Below are 17958 nucleotides of genomic sequence, written 5' to 3'. Positions count from 1 at the left end.
GGATGAGCAGAGTTTAGTGCCGGGAATCACAGTAGTTGATTGGTAGGAGAAATCTCGATTTCTCAGTAGCAGAAGCAACAACAATCCAAGTTGACGCAGTTAGAGGGAGCCTCCACGCAGAAATCACGCAGAGCCTGTGTAGGCTCACGCAGGGACTGCGCAGTGGGCTGGGGACAGAGCAAAATCTCCAGAATCAGTGTGAGAGAATTCTCAGTTATCTTCTCTGAGTGGATTGCCATTTTTCTCTAGGGCATCCAAATTGTATTCAGATATTTACTGCCAATAATAAGAATCCTCAGATCTGCTGCATCGATTTTCCCACATTGGGTTTTTCTGGGGACGATTGTCCAAAAACAAGTGTGTCAATGTGATTGTTCATACGCTGATGTTTTTCTTGCCTTCTAGTTTTCAGTTCTAATTTATGAAATCTACAATTGAATTTATTTTGGTATTTACTGAAGTATTGGTGAATAACTTATAAGTTATCATAAATAAGTAGGAGAAATAAATCAATTATTGCAACAATTTTTCACAAACATTGGGCATTCCAAAAAACCATCCTTCTAACTTTGGGTAGGGCTTCATAATGTAGATGTGCAAATCTTCGATTCCATAGCTCACTTTGATGATTTCTATTATGAACCTTTACTTGCAATGGTCTTCCCTTGACTCTATAGAGTCCTTCAACTCTATATCCCAATGTAAATGCATCTCTCATTAGAGATTCCATAGCGTTGGAATTTCTAAGCCTAACTATTAGAAACCCTTCCTGTACTTTCTGATTTATTTCTGTGTACTTGTTTTGTTTAATTAACAAGTTATTTACGATGTAAATACTGAAAATAAATGCAAGTACATGCCCAACACATTATAGATCATGAACTGAAGGAAAAACAAGCACACAAGTGACACTGTTGTTTTTGGACCAATGTCCCCGGAAAATCCCAATGCGGGAAAACCGGTGCAACTATCTAAGGGTTTTATTATTAAGCAGTTTCAGAATACAATCTGGGTGACAAACCGGCTCACCCAACAGAGAATGATCTCGGCAGTAGTATCTCTCAGTCGGAGACAGATATTCTGGCTAAAACCCCAGATGAACAATCCCACAACTCTCAGCTCCAATCTGCCCCACGAAATCTCCAACATCTGCCTCTAGGGAGTCAATCAGCCTCTCTGGCCTAGCGTCACCCCAACTTGCCCTGTGTCAATCTCTGGAGGCATTGCATTAGCCTCTAGAGCCTTTGCGTCACCCACGTTGGCTCTCTCTGGCACTGTGCAACTCTTGGCTGGCTCTACGTGGGCCCTGACTGGCTCTGCGTCCCTCCCTCCCTGCTTCTGCACTGATGCTCCCGGTACCCTCTTTGCCTCTCTGCTTCTATATTCATTGCCCCTCAGCTGCAACTCTGATCACTCCTTCGATTTTCTCAGCAAGCCTTGCCCCAAAAAATCGAATTCTTGATCAACAGTGTGTTTTCCAAGTGACCCTCAAGCCTCCTCCTATACTTTTCTCGTTGACAATTCAACGACCGAGATTAAGTCCCTAATCAACGACTAAGATTAACTCTGGCTTGATCCATGAGTTTTGGACCCTTCTAACACAGTTTTATATTAATTCACATTAATATTTTATTTTCCTTAAGTTTAGACTTAGGGACTCCATTAAAAATATTAATTATTTTAATATCTCCCAAACTGTTTAGAATCTGCCCAAACCATTTCTGTGTATTGGAGATCTCATGTGCTTTAGCCTCTCCACCAATTTTCATGGCTAGAGCACATCTGATGCGACCCCAAATCAACACATAGGCCAGGTGAGGATCTTTCCTCTGATGAAGGCAAATCTCATCCCTTTGTCTTCCAAGGCAGATATAAATACCAAGTCTCATTTGGGCCTTGCATCAACTACCACACCATGTAATAATTGCTAGGTCGGCTAGGGGCAAACTAGTCTAGGTGCATCATTCCATGGATATAAAAGAAAATGCAAGCACGCTGTGGGTGCTGAAGGTGCCATGGCTATGAATGATGCTCTATAACTGTCCACGGTCCCATGGCTCTCAATGCATCACCTGCGGGTGTCAATATGTTTGTCTAGAGGACCTAGACCCCAGTTAAGTTGCCGAGACCTATAGATGGAACCACCTACCAATTACACACATTATCCAGTGCTACAACTTTCATCATTGGGTACATTAATCATAATTGAATCTAAGTGAACCAAGCTTGGAAGAATTGGGCAAATTAACACTTCATATGTGGCTTCTCTTCCAAAATTGGGGCCTTAGTCATGTAATGGTGTTACCTCCCTAGGTAGGATTGGTTAATAAACGACCCTATTAGGTGTTCCTAACCTGCAAAGGGAAGTGAGATGTCCTTGGTCAACCCTTCAATCGATAGGTTCCATGTGAATAATGATGGAACAAAGGGGAAAGGTCTCCATGGCCAAGTGCCTGGTCAAAGGGACCGACTATGATGGAATACCTCATCCTGGGTGTGTAGATGTGAGGAAGGAGGAATTGTGGATGCATTAGTTACTTGGGCCCTCAGTTGCAAGAAATGTTGCCCAGGGGTCCGTTTCCGGCTTGAAACGAAATAGAAACGAGGAAACTCATACCATATGGCTTGGAAACTCGTTTCCCGCCGTACTGGCCCATTTCATGCTCGGGAAACGTGGCCAGTATAGCCGGAAATAAGTTTCCAGTTAAAACTTGACTTTTTCTTTTATTTTTATTTTTAATTTTTTCGCTTCTATTTTTTTATTGGGCGACTAAAGTATCTTCTAGATGCTTCTCTCAAGTTATAAAAAAGACGCTTGCCTAATTCTCTCATCACACAATTGAGCAAGTCATTTTTCTTGGAGACGAACGATTTTAGCAAAGGAGAAGAGAGGAAGAGAGTAGTGGTTTCAGCTAGGGCATTTTCAACAGTGAAAAAAGGAGATTTCAGCAGTAGATTTGGAGTGCTAGGTTTCCCGCTATGACATTCTTGGCTTTTGGCTCAGCTACAACCATATTTCTCGTCTTTTCTAGCATTTTGGGGTAGCTTCAAATACAACAAATTAATTTGGGTAAGAAGCATTCATTTTCTTTGTTTTTTTCCTACTATTTCTTCAATTTTTCAAGGGTTCATGCTGCCAAAAATATGAAAAATGTCTTTTCTTTACAGATTTGTTTTTTTGTTTTTTTTGCAGCAATGGCTTCCAACCTATGTTGTGGGGGAGCGCCCCCCCCCCCCCCTTGATCCTGCTCCCAATCCGCGCTCCGGGCGGGAGCGCCTCCCGAAGTGGGAGCTATTTTGGGAGCGCACTCCCTAAAAAAAATTTCGCTCCCTGCCTTTTCGGGAGCGATTTTGGGAGCGTTTTGCCTTTTTTGCAATTTTTTTTTTTGGTAGTAATGTTTGAAATGCAATTTTTTTTGAAAGAAACAAATAATTTTTGAGTGGGGCAGCTTAATGATCAAATCTAGGCCCTAGTATTGATATGCTAGTCATGGTAATGTTAAATTCTTAAAGTAAAAGTAACATTCTCCTTAATATTCATTTTCATCCTTTTACTTAAATTTTTAACATTACCATGAAATGACTCAGGATGTTTGAGAGTGGTTCCGGCCTCATTGGATTTCATATGGAGAAAGTAGAATTTTAGATTTCATTCAAAATCCAGCAGACTTATCAGTTTTTCAGGATTTCAAGATTGGGGGATTGCAATGTTTCCATTGAATTTTGTCATGTATTAGGGTATGGAACTCGTATTTAATCAAGAGCACCAATCCCTTTGTACCTTGATGTTAGTGACATTGGTTGTCGAACTCCTCTATCATGACCCTCCTAAAAATGTACGCATCACTCAAACAAAATCTTGACTTGACATGCTATGCTTGTTCTATCTTATGTTAATGCTTAGAGGGTGATATTAATGACAAAGATCCCTATACAGATACAAAGGTAATGACAAAGATACCTCTGGATATTAATGTTTAGAGGGTGATATTAATGACAAAGATCCTGATTTTCCAACAAGACTAAAAAATTAGACATTTCTCGTGTTGGCAAGAGGCCCAAGCATAAGAAATAGATAATAGATTTACTTCTCTTTTCTAGTTTCTAGTAGCTTTTATAACTATTGTCTCTTTCATATTTATTATGATATTTTTTTAAACAATATATGACAATTTAAGTTTGAAGTTGGCAATTATAACTCATTAGTAATGAATTATGAATATGATGCTTCATGAAAGTTGAAAGTTGTTTCATTTCATTTCATTTTATAACATTTCATTTCATGTTGCATATTATTTGTTGTAATGGTTACACTTAGCTTACAAGTACAACTTTGGTGATCAATGATGATAAATGTTATATATTGAATTTTGAAAGCTTGAAACTTTAAGATTGATGAATCATGAGACTCAATATGTTGTATGTTACTATGTTACTAACTTGTGGACGTGGTTGATGAAGATTATAACTTCTAAATGATTGTTGTTGTATGGTTCAATCTATGTTTTTTTATGTTTTTTATATCTAATTCATTATTCTACATGTTTTTGTTGACATATATGTATCAAAATATAAAAAATATATATATTATATAAAAAACGCTTCGGGATTCGCTCCCACACTGGGAGCTTCTGAAAATGTCACTCCTGCTCCTGTTTTCGCTCCCGCTCCCCGCTTTCGCTCCCGCTCCCAAGTAACATTGCTTCCAACCAAAGTGTAGTTGCAAGTTCAAGCCCCAAGGCCAACCCAAGGGCTGAATATTATCCTCTTTGGAGGCATGTAACGAAGCTTCAAAAATGTGGAGGTGGTGGCTCATGGGAATGGCAATGTAATCTTTGCAGTAATTCGTACAAGGGCTCCTACCCAAGAGTGAAGGCACATCTTTTGCATTGAGGAGGACAGGGGATTGTAGGTTGCACAAAAACAACAGACCCATTGGAAAGGAGGGCATATCAAAGAGAGCAAGATGAGGCAGATGAAATTAAGAGAAGGCATGATGAGGTTAGTCAAGCTACTCCTCAAGCTCCAGCTAACATTGAGCCAAGGATTGTAGTTGAAGCAAGGAAGAGGAGAGCCAGTGCCACTCAACAACATGAACAACCAACATCCAAAAATACTAGAGGGGCATTCTTGATGATTTTGGGTAGCATCAGATGTGCTCTAGCTTCGAAATTTTGTGGAGGGGCTAGAACACATGAGATCTCTAGAACCCAGAAAGCGTTTGGAGAAATTCCACCCGGATGAGGAGTTATTAAAATAATTAATATTTTTAATGAGTTCCTAAGTCTAAACTTAGGAAAATAAAAATATTAATGTGTATTAATAAAAATATGGGTGAGAATGTTCTAAGTGGCGAGGATCAAAATTGTTTTAATCTTAGCCGTTGATTAGAGATTAGATCATGACTGTTGATTCATCAACAGGTAAAGTATAAGAGGAGGCTTGAGGGTCAGTTGGAGATACATTGGAGAGATCAAAGAGTTCGATTTTTCTGTGGCGTGGTTTGTTGAGAAACTCGAGCTAGTGATCTAAGTTGTAGTGAGACGGGTAGTTCGGTAGAGGGACTTCATTCCAAGGCCGCGAATACATAGTAGAAAGGCAGAGCAGTACTAGGAGAGACGACGCAACTCCAGAGAGGGTGACACAGTAGCCAAAGGGGCCGACGTAGTCATTTAGAGGCAGCGCTGGGGTTGCTATGATGTAGAGAGAGCAATAGTTCAACATATCGATTTCTGAGCAAGGAAGGCTCACTGGGAGGGTGACACAACTCCTAGAGGAGGTGACGCAGTTCCAACGCAGAGCTTGGAGCAGCCATCGCTGCCCAGCACTGGGAACAACATTGTCATCTGTGGGGTTTGATCATCCAATTGCTGGATTTGCCAAAATATCTGTCTCCGGATAGAGGTACTTCTGCCAGGTTTATTCTTTGTTGGGTGAGTGGGATTTGGCACCTTAGTTGTATTGAAAAATCCTACTTAATAATACAAACCCTCTATATGTTGCACCGGTTTTCCCGAATTGGGTTTTTCCGAGGACGATTGTCCAAAAATAACAGTGTCCCTTGTGTGATTGTCTCATTTTATTTCAGTTCATGATCTGTATGTATGTGTAGTTTGCAATAGTGTTTTCATCGCTGTTTAAATATTTAAATAACTTGTTGAATGTAAAGAACAAGTAGGAGATGATAAACCAGTTATTGCAGTAGGATTTTTGATGTGTAGATTCAGAAATTCTCACAATTCCCTTTAGTTTAGGATAGCAAAATTGCTAAATTGGTGAATGTGCAAGCTAGAGAAGAAACTGATTCCAAAGTGGCTAGGTGCATGTGGTATCCCATTCAATGTTATTCGCTCTCTTTAATGGCAAGATATGATAAGGGCAATTAACAAAGCTCCTCAAGGGTACAAGGGGCCCAACTATGAGAAAGTCAGAACTCAACTTCTCAAAAATGAGAAGGAGCTTGTGGAGGATATCCTATGTTGCAGGAAACGTGGTATAGAGGTCCGTTTCCGTACGGAAACGGGTACGAAACGCGGAAACGCGTTTGGTACGACTGTGAAACGCGTTTCCGGCCGTACTGCCACGTTTCCCGAAACGGAAACGTGGCCAGTACGGCCGGAAACGCGTTTCAGGGCCGTACGACCCACGTTTCCTCATTAACTTGTGTTTTTTTTAATTTACTTTTAGGGTATGTTAGTGACTTCTTGTTGCTTCTAGATGCGTGTCTAAAGTTATAAAAGTGAATTTTTGCCCTAGTGTTGATATGCAGTTCATCAGGAAGTTTGAGGGATATGCAGTTCATGGTAATGTTAAATTCTTAAAGTAAAAGTGATATTCTCCTTTATTTTTCATTTTCATCATTTTACTTAAATTTTTAACATTACCATGAAATGACTCAGGATGTTTGAGAGTGGTTTCGCCCTCATTGGATTTCATATGGAGAAAGTAGAATTTTAGATCTCACTCAAAATCCAGCAGACTTATTTGTTTTTCAGGATTTCAGGATTGGAGGTGTTGTCGCGCAGATTGACACGACAACGCTCAGACCGGGGGCTGTCACTCTGATCCCCGATCCCTCCGTTTAAGCCTGTCTCCCACGGCTAAGGGGGGTAGACCCTGCGAAATGATGAAGACCAACTGTCGACCAGTTGGTTGGGAGACACGATATGATAAGCACTAGATGGATTTAGAAGTTAAAAGACCAGTGCCTTGTGGAGTAAATGTTTAATCGTTTAATTACCAGATGCTGCAGAAATATGATCTCATTAGGAGCAATCATTTATCATTAACTTTTATCAAATGAGAAAAATGCTTAACGACTTAGTGATACTCCAACAAATTAAGATTTCGAAAGATAAAGTGCTTTGAAATAACAAGAGACCACATTCATGCAATTAACCATCAGATGAAAATTTGAATCAGATTAAACACCAATTCCCACATTAAAATTTTCAACCTCAGCATAAAAGATGAAACATAGGTAATTCCCGAGCTAATACTGAAACTGGCAAAAATATCCCACAATATTTTTTATAATTTGTTTAAAATTTTTTTTATTTTTTTTTTAAACAAAGCCTAAAAATTGAAAAAATCTAAATTTAAATTTAATCTAAAACTTAACTATATTTAAACTAAGCCTAAAGGAATTTTTTTTTTTCCATATTTTCAAAAAAAGAACCTTATATATAAAATCTAATTATGAACTAAACTATATTCTAAACTAAAATGAAAATATAAAAAAAAGATCTCAAACCCTAACTTAAGGAACATAAAAATTTTAATACATATCAAAATAAAAATAAAAAATCTAAAAGGTGACCGAATTAAACAAAAGAAACTATACTAAACCTAACCATCCAAAACCTAACATTACCTGGTCCGTTTATTACTTGGCTTAATAAAAAAGGTGATTTACGCAGTTTGCAGTTTCAATTTGGATGGCAGACTGAGGATGCATGGATACAGCGGCGTGGAGACTTACGCTGATAGCCCAAGAAACGCAGGCGGCTTCACTCATAGACCCAAGACTGCAGGCAGGATCACGCTGAGAAAAATACACAACACGCAGACTTTACACAGGAATTTACCTGGCCCGGGGACGAAAATGACAGAGAGCTTCAGCTGTAAATCGTAGAACTGGACACCGAAATAATGGCAGATAGTTTCAGTGAGAACTCGTCGGTGAAGAGATGCATGGATTGAACACTGGCTAGAGACGTATGCATGGTAAAAGCAGAGAATGGTTGAAATTTCAGGCGGGACTTTTGCTGTCTGCTGGTTTTGTGATGGCAAGCCTACGTTTAATAAAACGCTGCAGGGTAATATCAGTGCCCAGAAAAATCGTGATCCTGTTTCAACGCATAAACAATATTTCGACAGGCAGTGACAACGTGAGAGGCGTATGGTGTAGGCGCGTCTATGTACGATCCAAATCGAATTTTTGAGAAACAAGGTCACCAAATTTCGCTGCCCAGGGAAACGATAGGCCATGCACGATGCTTTCAGATATATCAGTTTTCGACAAATGAGGAGCTCAAAAAATTCTCAGTTTCTCTCGCTCTAGAAACCCTGAGAAATTTATCAAAACCCTATACCTGTAAACACAAGAAAACAAAAACCTTAATTAAAACTGTAATAAAGCAAAATTTGAAACCCTAGATCAGCTGATTAATGTACAGATTTGGCCCCTTAACAGCCAGATTCAGCAATAAGAACAGAAATATTTAAAGAACAGAAATTTCAGATTTTCACTGTGAAGGACTTCAGAAAATCTCTCATGCAAATTAGAAAATAAAACTGAATGATAGACCCAGGATCAAATCCAACTGGGCTCAGCAAAAAATGCTTGCGGGAGTTGGCTGGTTCAGCCGAGAACTTCCCCAAACGCCCACAAATCTTCTTCGATAAGGGTTTTCTGCACAGCTCAGAACAACCATCAGTAAAGAGGGCAAAAATGCTGCTAGGTCTCAGAAAGTAATGGAGATACCTGCCATTACTTCAGAAACCCTAACAACACTCAAACCCTAGCAAGTGAACAAGATACCTGTGCTCACAATACTCTACAATAAGCTATTATTAATGGCTGAAAATAACATATGCAGAAAATTAAACAATCTCACAGCATTTCAAGAGAGTAACACCAGCAAGATATGGACCCCAAAGTCTTCTTTTATTAAACAGAAACAGTTTACAAGAGAGCTTCTTCAGTACCAGACTCACAGATCTTATTCCATTGATCTGAACTGACCCCTAGCACCCTACTTAAAGGAAATGACTCCAACGGCTAGTTCGAGTGATCCATGTCGAAATGATCTCGACCGTCGATGAAGATCAAGACATCTCTTAATCTCATCCGTCGAATTATTAAAAAATAATATTTTGCATGCATTCACTTAAAATATTATTATTTTATTAGTTAGGGTTTTTGCTTTATTTTATAATTTTTTATGATTTTTTATTTATTTCATTTTTTAATTTTTTCAATTTTTTAATTTTTATTTATTTTATTATTTTATTATTTTTACTCATTTTTTAATTTCTTAATTCATTTTAAAATGGATCCTCGAACTTAGCCTTTGGAAAAATCTCCTAGGACCTAGGACTTAGGACTCATGAGGGGATTTAAAACATTTTTCAACCCTCAAGACACATTTCATGATGACTTTTACAATTTACATCTTAAGGGGACAAACCCACTTAACATAGACCCTCATAAACCACCCAGTTCTGCGACACAACTATAATCTAGCAGATTAGCACACTAGGATTCTCCTAAAATTCTAATGACAAAATCCATCCCGGCTTTGGGGTCAGGTTGAAGGAAAACTCTGCCGATCATGGATCGGTGAGACGAAAAACCTTCCGGGACGTAGATTACCACTAGAAAGTTAGGTCCACCTAGGCAATTTACATACACGACTCATATCTGCTAGGATTATTTACAATTCATACATGCAGATTGGGTTTACAATTAAAATGATCAAGCTGCTGATGACTGCAGGATGGCACGGACACGTCAATCAGGTGCAACCCCTTTCTGCCAAGAAAAGAAGGGGGGTATTGCATGGGGAGTTGACCGGTAGTGGTCAACAGGAGGGATTGCAATGTTTCCATTGGATTTTATCATGTACTAGGGTATGGAACTTGTATTTAATCAAGAGAACCAAGCCCTCTATGCAGGGGAAACTCCCAATAATCAAGATCATGTAGGGTACTAGGGTATGAAACGTGTATTTAATCGAGAGCACTAAGGTCGTTCGACTATGTAGGAGGAGACTCCCAATACAACAGTGGTCCTTCTAAAGAATGGGATGTGGATGCAGAAAATCCTGATTTGGATCTCTCTCTTGCAGCCTTATAGTCTTTATTGTACTTGCAGCCTCATATATTAATATAAATAAAGGCTGATTTTGAGATTTGGATATATAATAAAGGTTGCTTTTGGATATTCCGATATTTTTATTTTCATTATGTGATCATTTATGAGTAAATGTGATGTAAATTAAATCTTAATGTTTAAGTGTAATAAATTATAATGTATCATTTATGCTTTATGATTGCACACATATATATATTTAAATATTTTCAATATATATATATATATATATTCGCGTTTCCCCGTTTCCAAAATTTGGGGAGGTCGCGTTTCGTATCGCTTCCCGTTTCGGAAACTCGTATCGTTTCCCCGTTTCGTGCAACTTAGAGGATATCTTATCACCAATTCGTTCTTCCTGGAGTAGCTTTGGGGTCACCATAGGAGATGGATGGACAAATACAAGGCGCAGACCATTGAAAAATATCATTGCCACTTCCCATAAAGGAGCAATGCTTATAAAGGCGGAAGATTGCTCAGGAGAGGTAAAAGATGCACAATTCATTGCCGATGTTATTATAAAATATATTGAACAAATAGGGCCTAACAAGGTGGTGCAAGTTATCACAGATAATGCACCAGTTTGCAAAGCTGCACGTTTAATTATTGAGGGGAGGTATGACCACATCTTTTGGACACCCTGCATTGTCCATAATTTGAATCTGATCTTAGAGGAGATCGACAAAAATGTTCCATGGATAAAGGAAATCACAGGGGAAGTGAGGGTGATTGTTAAATTCATCACCAACCACCACCAATCTCAGGCAATATTTCGAGAGTACTCCAAATTGGAGTTGTTAAAAGTTGTTGAGACAAGATATGCCTCAAACTTCCTGATGTTGTGCCGCCTTGTTGAGGTTAAGCATGCATTAGTTTCTATGGTGGTGAGTCAACTTTGGGTTGAGTGGAGACAAGCAGATTTAGAGCGGGGATATATGGTGCGTAGATTGTGCCTTGATGAGGATTGGTGGAGCAAGATAGATTTCTTGCTAAAGTTCACAACCCCTGCATTTGAGCTTCTTCGGAATGCTGACACTGACCAACCTTTCTTAGGAGAGGTATATGACGACATGGATTCCATGGTTGAGAAAACTATGGAAATCATTTCATAAGAGTCTCCACAACTTTTGTTTGTTGATGATCATTTTGCTGATTTAGTCAAGAAAATCATTGTTGATAGGTGGAACAATTTCAACACTCCATTGCACACTTTAGCACATGCCTTGAACCCCAAATTTTATGATGAGGAGTTTATTGCTCAAAGCAATGGGAAGAGGAAGGCACCCCATAAGGATAGAGAGGTGGCTAATGAGATGAAAAAAGCCGTTGTGAGAAAATTTCCATCTCATCTACACATGGAGATAAAGGAAGAATTTGCTAGTTTTGCTGCAGGATTAGATGATTATGCAGATATATCAGCTTTGGAGGAGAGAAGCACCATGAATCTAGTTAGGTGGTGGATTTTTCATGGAGCAAATTATGTACATTTGCAAAACCTTGCCATTTGTGTTATTTCACAAGTGGCAAGCTCTTCATCAACAGAAAGGAATTGGAGCTCCTATAGTTTTATTCATTTTTTGAAGCGCAAAGGTTGGGCTCACAGAAGGCAGAGGATCTTGTTTATGTGCACTCCAACCTTCGCCTTGCATCTCGTAGGGGTCTAGAATACAACAATGGTCCTTCTAAAGAATTGGATGTGGATGCAGAAAGTCCTGATTTGGATCTCTCTCTTACTGCCCTGAATATTGAGGTCCAGCCTGGAAGTGGAATTGGCCCATCATCTTCATCAACACCATCATCCACTGTTGAGCATGTTTCTGCTTCTATTTTTGATGAGGATTATGATGATGAGGATTAGTCTTTTGTCTTTATATTTTTTGCAGCCTCATATATATATAATAAACACTGTTTTTGAGATTTGGATATATAATAAAGGTTGATTTTGGATATTCCGATATTGCTATTTTTATTATGTGATCATTCATGAGTAAATATGATGTAAATTTAATCATAATGTTTAAACTTTAAATATAATAAATTTTAATGTATCATGTATGCTTTATGATTGCACATAACATTTCTTAAATGTCCTAAATTCTAATATATATATATATATATCGCGTTTCCCTGTTTCCAAAATTTGGGGGTCACGTTCGTACCCGTGCCCGTTTCAGAAACTTGTACTCGTTTCCCCGTTTCGTGCAACTTAGCTTGGGCCTTTGTTTTTCCACCCCTCAATAATTCCTTTTACTTTTTCTTGATTTTTCCTTGTATTATTGCTCATAGCTCAAGGAATGAGAGCTTCCTTTGTATGACGTATAGCAATTATTACCCCCTTTAGGATGTGGCAACTACCCATCAGGGTTTGGGACATGCAAGGGTTCCTTGTTTTCTATGAGATAAGACAACATTGGCTCTGGAACTGGGTGATGGCCATATGATAGAGGTAGAACTCATGGTTAGCTTTTGTCCACGTGCTAATTTGTAAGTCCCAACTATCTTTGCATTTTGATTTTTCTTTTGTTTTTCATGTGGTTATTATATGCTCTTTCTTTCCTTTTAGTTATATCAACCTCCCAGGATCCATTTCCAGAGCCTACCCAGGTATAAGGATGTGTGGATGCCAAATCCCAATGAACCATTGGTCAGTTGACCCGAACAAGGGAGGTGGAATAGAGGCTCATATTGTAAGATGGAAAGTGGTAAGTATAGAATGGGGATAGATGGGGCTACCCTATTTCGATCATGGTTTCCCAAGTTCTGCCCCTTCCTAAAGTCATGGGCCATTAGGGGAGGTCCCATTGGACTAGGATTGAAAATTAACCCCCCATTTAAGGTGAGGGAACAAGACTATGGGCAAAACCCTTATTTCTTCCAAGTTACCCCATAATCCATGTTAGGATGCCGAAATACAAACAAGGATAAGCACCTGATTGCATATTGAATAAAGTACCTTTTGATTAGAAGCTCACCTTCCAACATGTGCTCTTGACAAGTGGGCGAGGAAACATATGACTGATGTAGGTGGTGGATATATGAATGGCACGTCAACATCGGCTACAAAGTAGCTCTCAGGGGCTGCCTGCTGGAAGAGATGAATAGGAGAGAAGCTTCTTCTAGGGGTCACCCACTTTTGGTGGGTAACACCTCCAAATGTGAGCGAGGGAAGAGGAGTGTTCTACATAGAATTATGCCATAGATCACAAGCAGCTCATCCACGTGTGAATGCCTTCAATTAGAGGTATTGCGTTGGAGAAAAAGAGCTGTAATTATGTTCACACCATCCATCCAAGTATCAAAGCACATGGAAGAAGAGTAGTGCATGCTAAGTGCTCTATGCCATGATGAGGGTACCCAAATGATCATGCCAATACCATGTCTTCTTAGCCCAGAAGTGCTTAGGTGTTACACCATGGGATTCATGTATCTTCATATCCAATCACACCTAGCAAAGAATAGAGACTAGAACATCATGTGAGCAAGTATAATGCTATCTCTCTATGATAAGCAAGTATACCAAGCAACATACCATCAAAATCTCTAGCACCCCTTCATCCATGTCATCAACAATCCAAGGAATCAAGTGGACACCCTAGCCATCCAAGGCTCTGTGTGATGAAGATCAGAAGGGTAGTGAAAAAAATTCACCCGTATAGGCCTCATGCATAGGAACCACTGCATCACATTATAGGAACGACATTTCCAGATATAGGATAGACCAAATTTGTAAAAGCTTGCTTATGTTTACCAGATTGAAGAGAATTATAGCATATACTAAAGACAGTTGAATTGTATGCAGATGTATTGCACCATTTTTAGAACTACAAGAATCTATTTTACAGAACATGTCACCTATTTCAGGAACCTTCTTTCACAGTTTAGAGGGCCCTGATATGACTTTACCAATGTCCAGAAATAATGAATAGGCAGTGACAAGGAATCTTTAAAATAAAGTTTGGAATCTTTAAATATAAAATTTCCATTAAAATTTATTTATTTTATGTGCTTTTAGTAAACCGAGTCCTTGTAATCAGATCCATCCGAGTCATTCCGAGCTTAAACCGAGTTGACCCTCAATCAATTCCAAGTCTGAGCCTGACTTTTAAAACATTGAGCTCATCTGATAAAACTCTCAATAGTACAGTTCAAGGTCTTCTACTGTGACTGAATACCTGTTACATATTTAGTGCCCCATCCTTTATGCCACTCTGTTTTGAGTGGCTCTGGAAAGCTTTTGGCAAGTCACTGGGATAGATGCTGGTGTTAAAACAAAAATATGGGCATCACATTCATTGTTTCTTGTTACTGAATTTATTGTGCTTAAGGCTGTCTGGACATCTTGTATACTACAGAAGCCTTGATTTTATATGAATTAAAGTTTGTTGTTTTGTCTGGATTTGAAACTTTTATTCATATCAATTTATTGCTCAATGCAATGTTGAAATCCTTCATAATGCACAACAAATAATCTTGATTTTCATGCACTTGTTGGTTGTTTTGTGTGGATTGAAGATACTTATTTGTATTGAAGGGACTGACAGAGAACAAAATTACAGGGTGATGTTGGTTGTGGAAAAACTATTGTAGCACTTTTGGCTGCTCTAGAGGTTATTGATTCAGGGTATCAGGTAATATTATTTCACAAACTCGTGGAATTGAACATATATTTGCTTGATCATTTATTTACTTATATTACATCGAGGATGTGTTGTAATGTTTTAGCATATAATTTAGTTTATTGAACTGCACAGTGTGGAGTTATATGTAGAATCACCTATCAATCTTAAGCTTACCAGTTGCCTTATGTGCAATTTGTTAAAATGTGGCTTCAGCTCGTGTGACTAGTTTTGCAGTCATTGAATAAGCTGGCTGAAGCCTGTGTGATTATTCAGTGATTGAATAATGTTGTATGGGCAGTTAGTAGGCTTCCAATGCTGGACATGAATACTGTTATTTGGGAAACAAGGAATTTGAAACCTTTCCAGGGTGTTTTTGATCTTTATATGGGATTGTTATATTTACTCAGTAGTTCCTATAAATATTTTAAATTTTTTATTCATGTTTGTGTTACCTGAATTTTGAATATTTTACCGCTGTACTTAACAACATGTGCAACACATAGCTCTAACCAGATAAATGTGTCCTAATAAATCATGAAATATTTAGTTTATGTTTTAGATATTAGCTAATAATCATTAAATACAATATTTTATCAATCAATTCATAACCAACCATATGTAGTTTCAGCTGCAATGCGTGCCCTTGTATGTAATGGTATATATAGAGTTTGACAAAATTTTCAGTTTGGTGCATGATTTATTAGCAGTTTGTACTTTACTGCTCACATAGTTTTTAGTATAGAATACCAAATACACACTCAGCACTCTTTGGATCAAGTTTGAAAGCTTTGTGGAGTTTTCTACGGACACTCAATCTTAAGGTTTCTTGCAATTTAATTTCCAATTGTGGCAATTTCAAGATTTACTCTTTACCTAAGACTGTACGGTGATGTTAATGTGCAAATTTTAAATTTTTTATTTATCTAGTGGCAAACATCAATTTCTGAATATACAGCTATATTTAAAATCTATACTGTTTGGGAATAATTTTGCATTTGATAATCTCTTAAAAACTCTAAACCCAGCCCTAAGTGAACAAACCCTAAATTTGGAATTTACTTCATGCAGCCACCATCCCAAACTTGAATAGACTTTCTTATTGAATACCAAAACACTAGAATGATGAAACTCATCTTTAAGTAACTTTGCCTTTTCATTGTAGCAACAAAAATGGGTCTTCATGTGCACCAATCAAATCCAAGGACTCATATCATCAGTTAATGCAAGGGGGGTTCAACACATATGTCATCAACTTCTTTTTGGCAATCAATGTGTTCTTTCAATGTTATGAATAAAATATAGGTATAAGTAATATTAACACATTATAAGTAATGATTAATTAGTGATTAGTTAGTGAAGAGGTATGTCCCTAAGGACATGACCATTCATAACGGGACACCTTCCTAGGGTATATAAGCAAACCCTCACTCTCATTTGTAACATCATTCTCATTCATACATTTTAATATATATTCTTGTATCGTCGATGGAGATCTACATATTCCAAGTCTTTTGGAGTGTTTAACTTGCTATAATGAACCTTGTTCATTGCATTGGTATCAAAGCATTCCTCTGAGTATACGAACTTTGTTCGTAACATTGGTATCAATGCTGTTCGATCCTCTTGCTGCTTAACCACTGCCCAAAGCCGCATTCTCCAATCCAAGTCTTTGACCGTCAAAATTCGCCAACCTTGTTGCTGTTGAAGTGTTTCGCTACAAGCTTTTGAAGGTTTTCCATTTTTGCTATCAGGCCCTTGGGCATTTTAAAAAAAAGAGAGAAAAAAAATTAGATAAATTATAAAAAAAAGAAAAAGAAAAAGAAAAATATTATTAAAAAATATATTAAAAAAAACATTGTAAAAAATATATTATTAAAAAAAATAAAAATGAAATTATTATATTAAAAAACTAAAATAAAATTTAAATCATAAATGAAATTTGAAAAATAAATAAGAAGGGCCACAACCCCACTGCACAGACGTCGAACCACGTCCTCCGACACAACTGTCGACAGTAGGATCCTTGTTGACTTTTCTCCATTCGTGTCGTTGCCATCCTCTATGACGCCTCATCCAAACAGTGCTACTGCAGCCATCATCCATTGATGACTGAGGGCCAACCACAACCCAAAAAAAATAATAAAAAATTTGTGTGGTCGTCTACAATTGCCGCGGTTGGTTGTCTGCGAGTCCTGACCGCCATCCACACATCTGTGAAAATTCCTACATCGGAATCCCTACTGCAGCAAACTGATGTTACTTCTCCTACTTGATTAAATAATACAAGTTATTTACTGTCTTCTACGGTAAATTTCGAAGTAATCACATCTGCAGCCTTCACTTAATTTACATATATGCGGAAACAAAATACTGAGCAAGAAAGAACAATACCACACATAGGACACAGTTATTTTTGGACAAATAGTCCCCGGAAAAACCCAATGCGGGAAAACCAGTGCAACAACTTTGAGGGTTTTATTATTATGCAGTAGCAAAATCTGAATACATCACTGAATACCTCACAGGGTTATTTAGTTACAGAGAGAAATACTGGCAGAAGCTTTGTGAGCTTTACCTCACACAATCACTGAGAAATCCTAGTTGATCCAGCCCCAAACTGACTGCCTCTCGACTTTTCTGGCGACCTCTGTGTAGTGTCTGCATCAGCCCAACGTCAAGCTCTCTGGGTGCTGCGTCACTTCTTTGGTTGGTCTATCTGCTGCCCACGAAATTCAATTTCTATCTCCTGGTCTCACACCCTGACTCCTGGCTTCTGAAAATCGAATTCCTCTGCAGATTTCAGACTCGTCCCTCTTCCTCTACATTGGTTTTGCATGGTCGTTCTAGCCTTGCGTCAGCCTTTGCATCAAGGCCTCTGGATCACTTACTGCCTCTCTCTACTGATGTATCTCCGGTTGAGAATCTCTCTCTTTCGAAGATGCTATCCCTTCCCCTCAACTGCAAGAG

At 38.3% G+C, this 17958-nt stretch overlaps 1 protein-coding gene across 4 annotated transcripts in view; it reads left to right on the top strand.

The window, feature by feature from the left end:
• LOC149233725 (ATP-dependent DNA helicase homolog RECG1, chloroplastic/mitochondrial-like) overlaps positions 1-17958 on the top strand; it is a 513467-nt gene that overhangs the window by 275259 nt on the left and 220250 nt on the right. For all 4 annotated transcript variants that reach the window (XM_089379840.1, XM_089379841.1, XM_089379839.1 and 1 more), the window contains one exon: positions 14929-15000. In XM_089379840.1, coding sequence (XP_089235966.1) covers positions 14929-15000 — 72 coding nt within the window. The remainder of the gene's footprint in view (positions 1-14928; positions 15001-17958) is intronic.

The sequence above is a fragment of the Pinus tabuliformis genome, chromosome J (assembly GCF_031772625.1).
Source record: "Pinus tabuliformis cultivar Carrire ecotype Pingquan chromosome J, CPIR1, whole genome shotgun sequence".
In the NCBI taxonomy this organism is placed as follows: domain Eukaryota; kingdom Viridiplantae; phylum Streptophyta; class Pinopsida; order Pinales; family Pinaceae; genus Pinus; species Pinus tabuliformis.
This window is presented reverse-complemented; position numbering and strand designations above follow the sequence as displayed.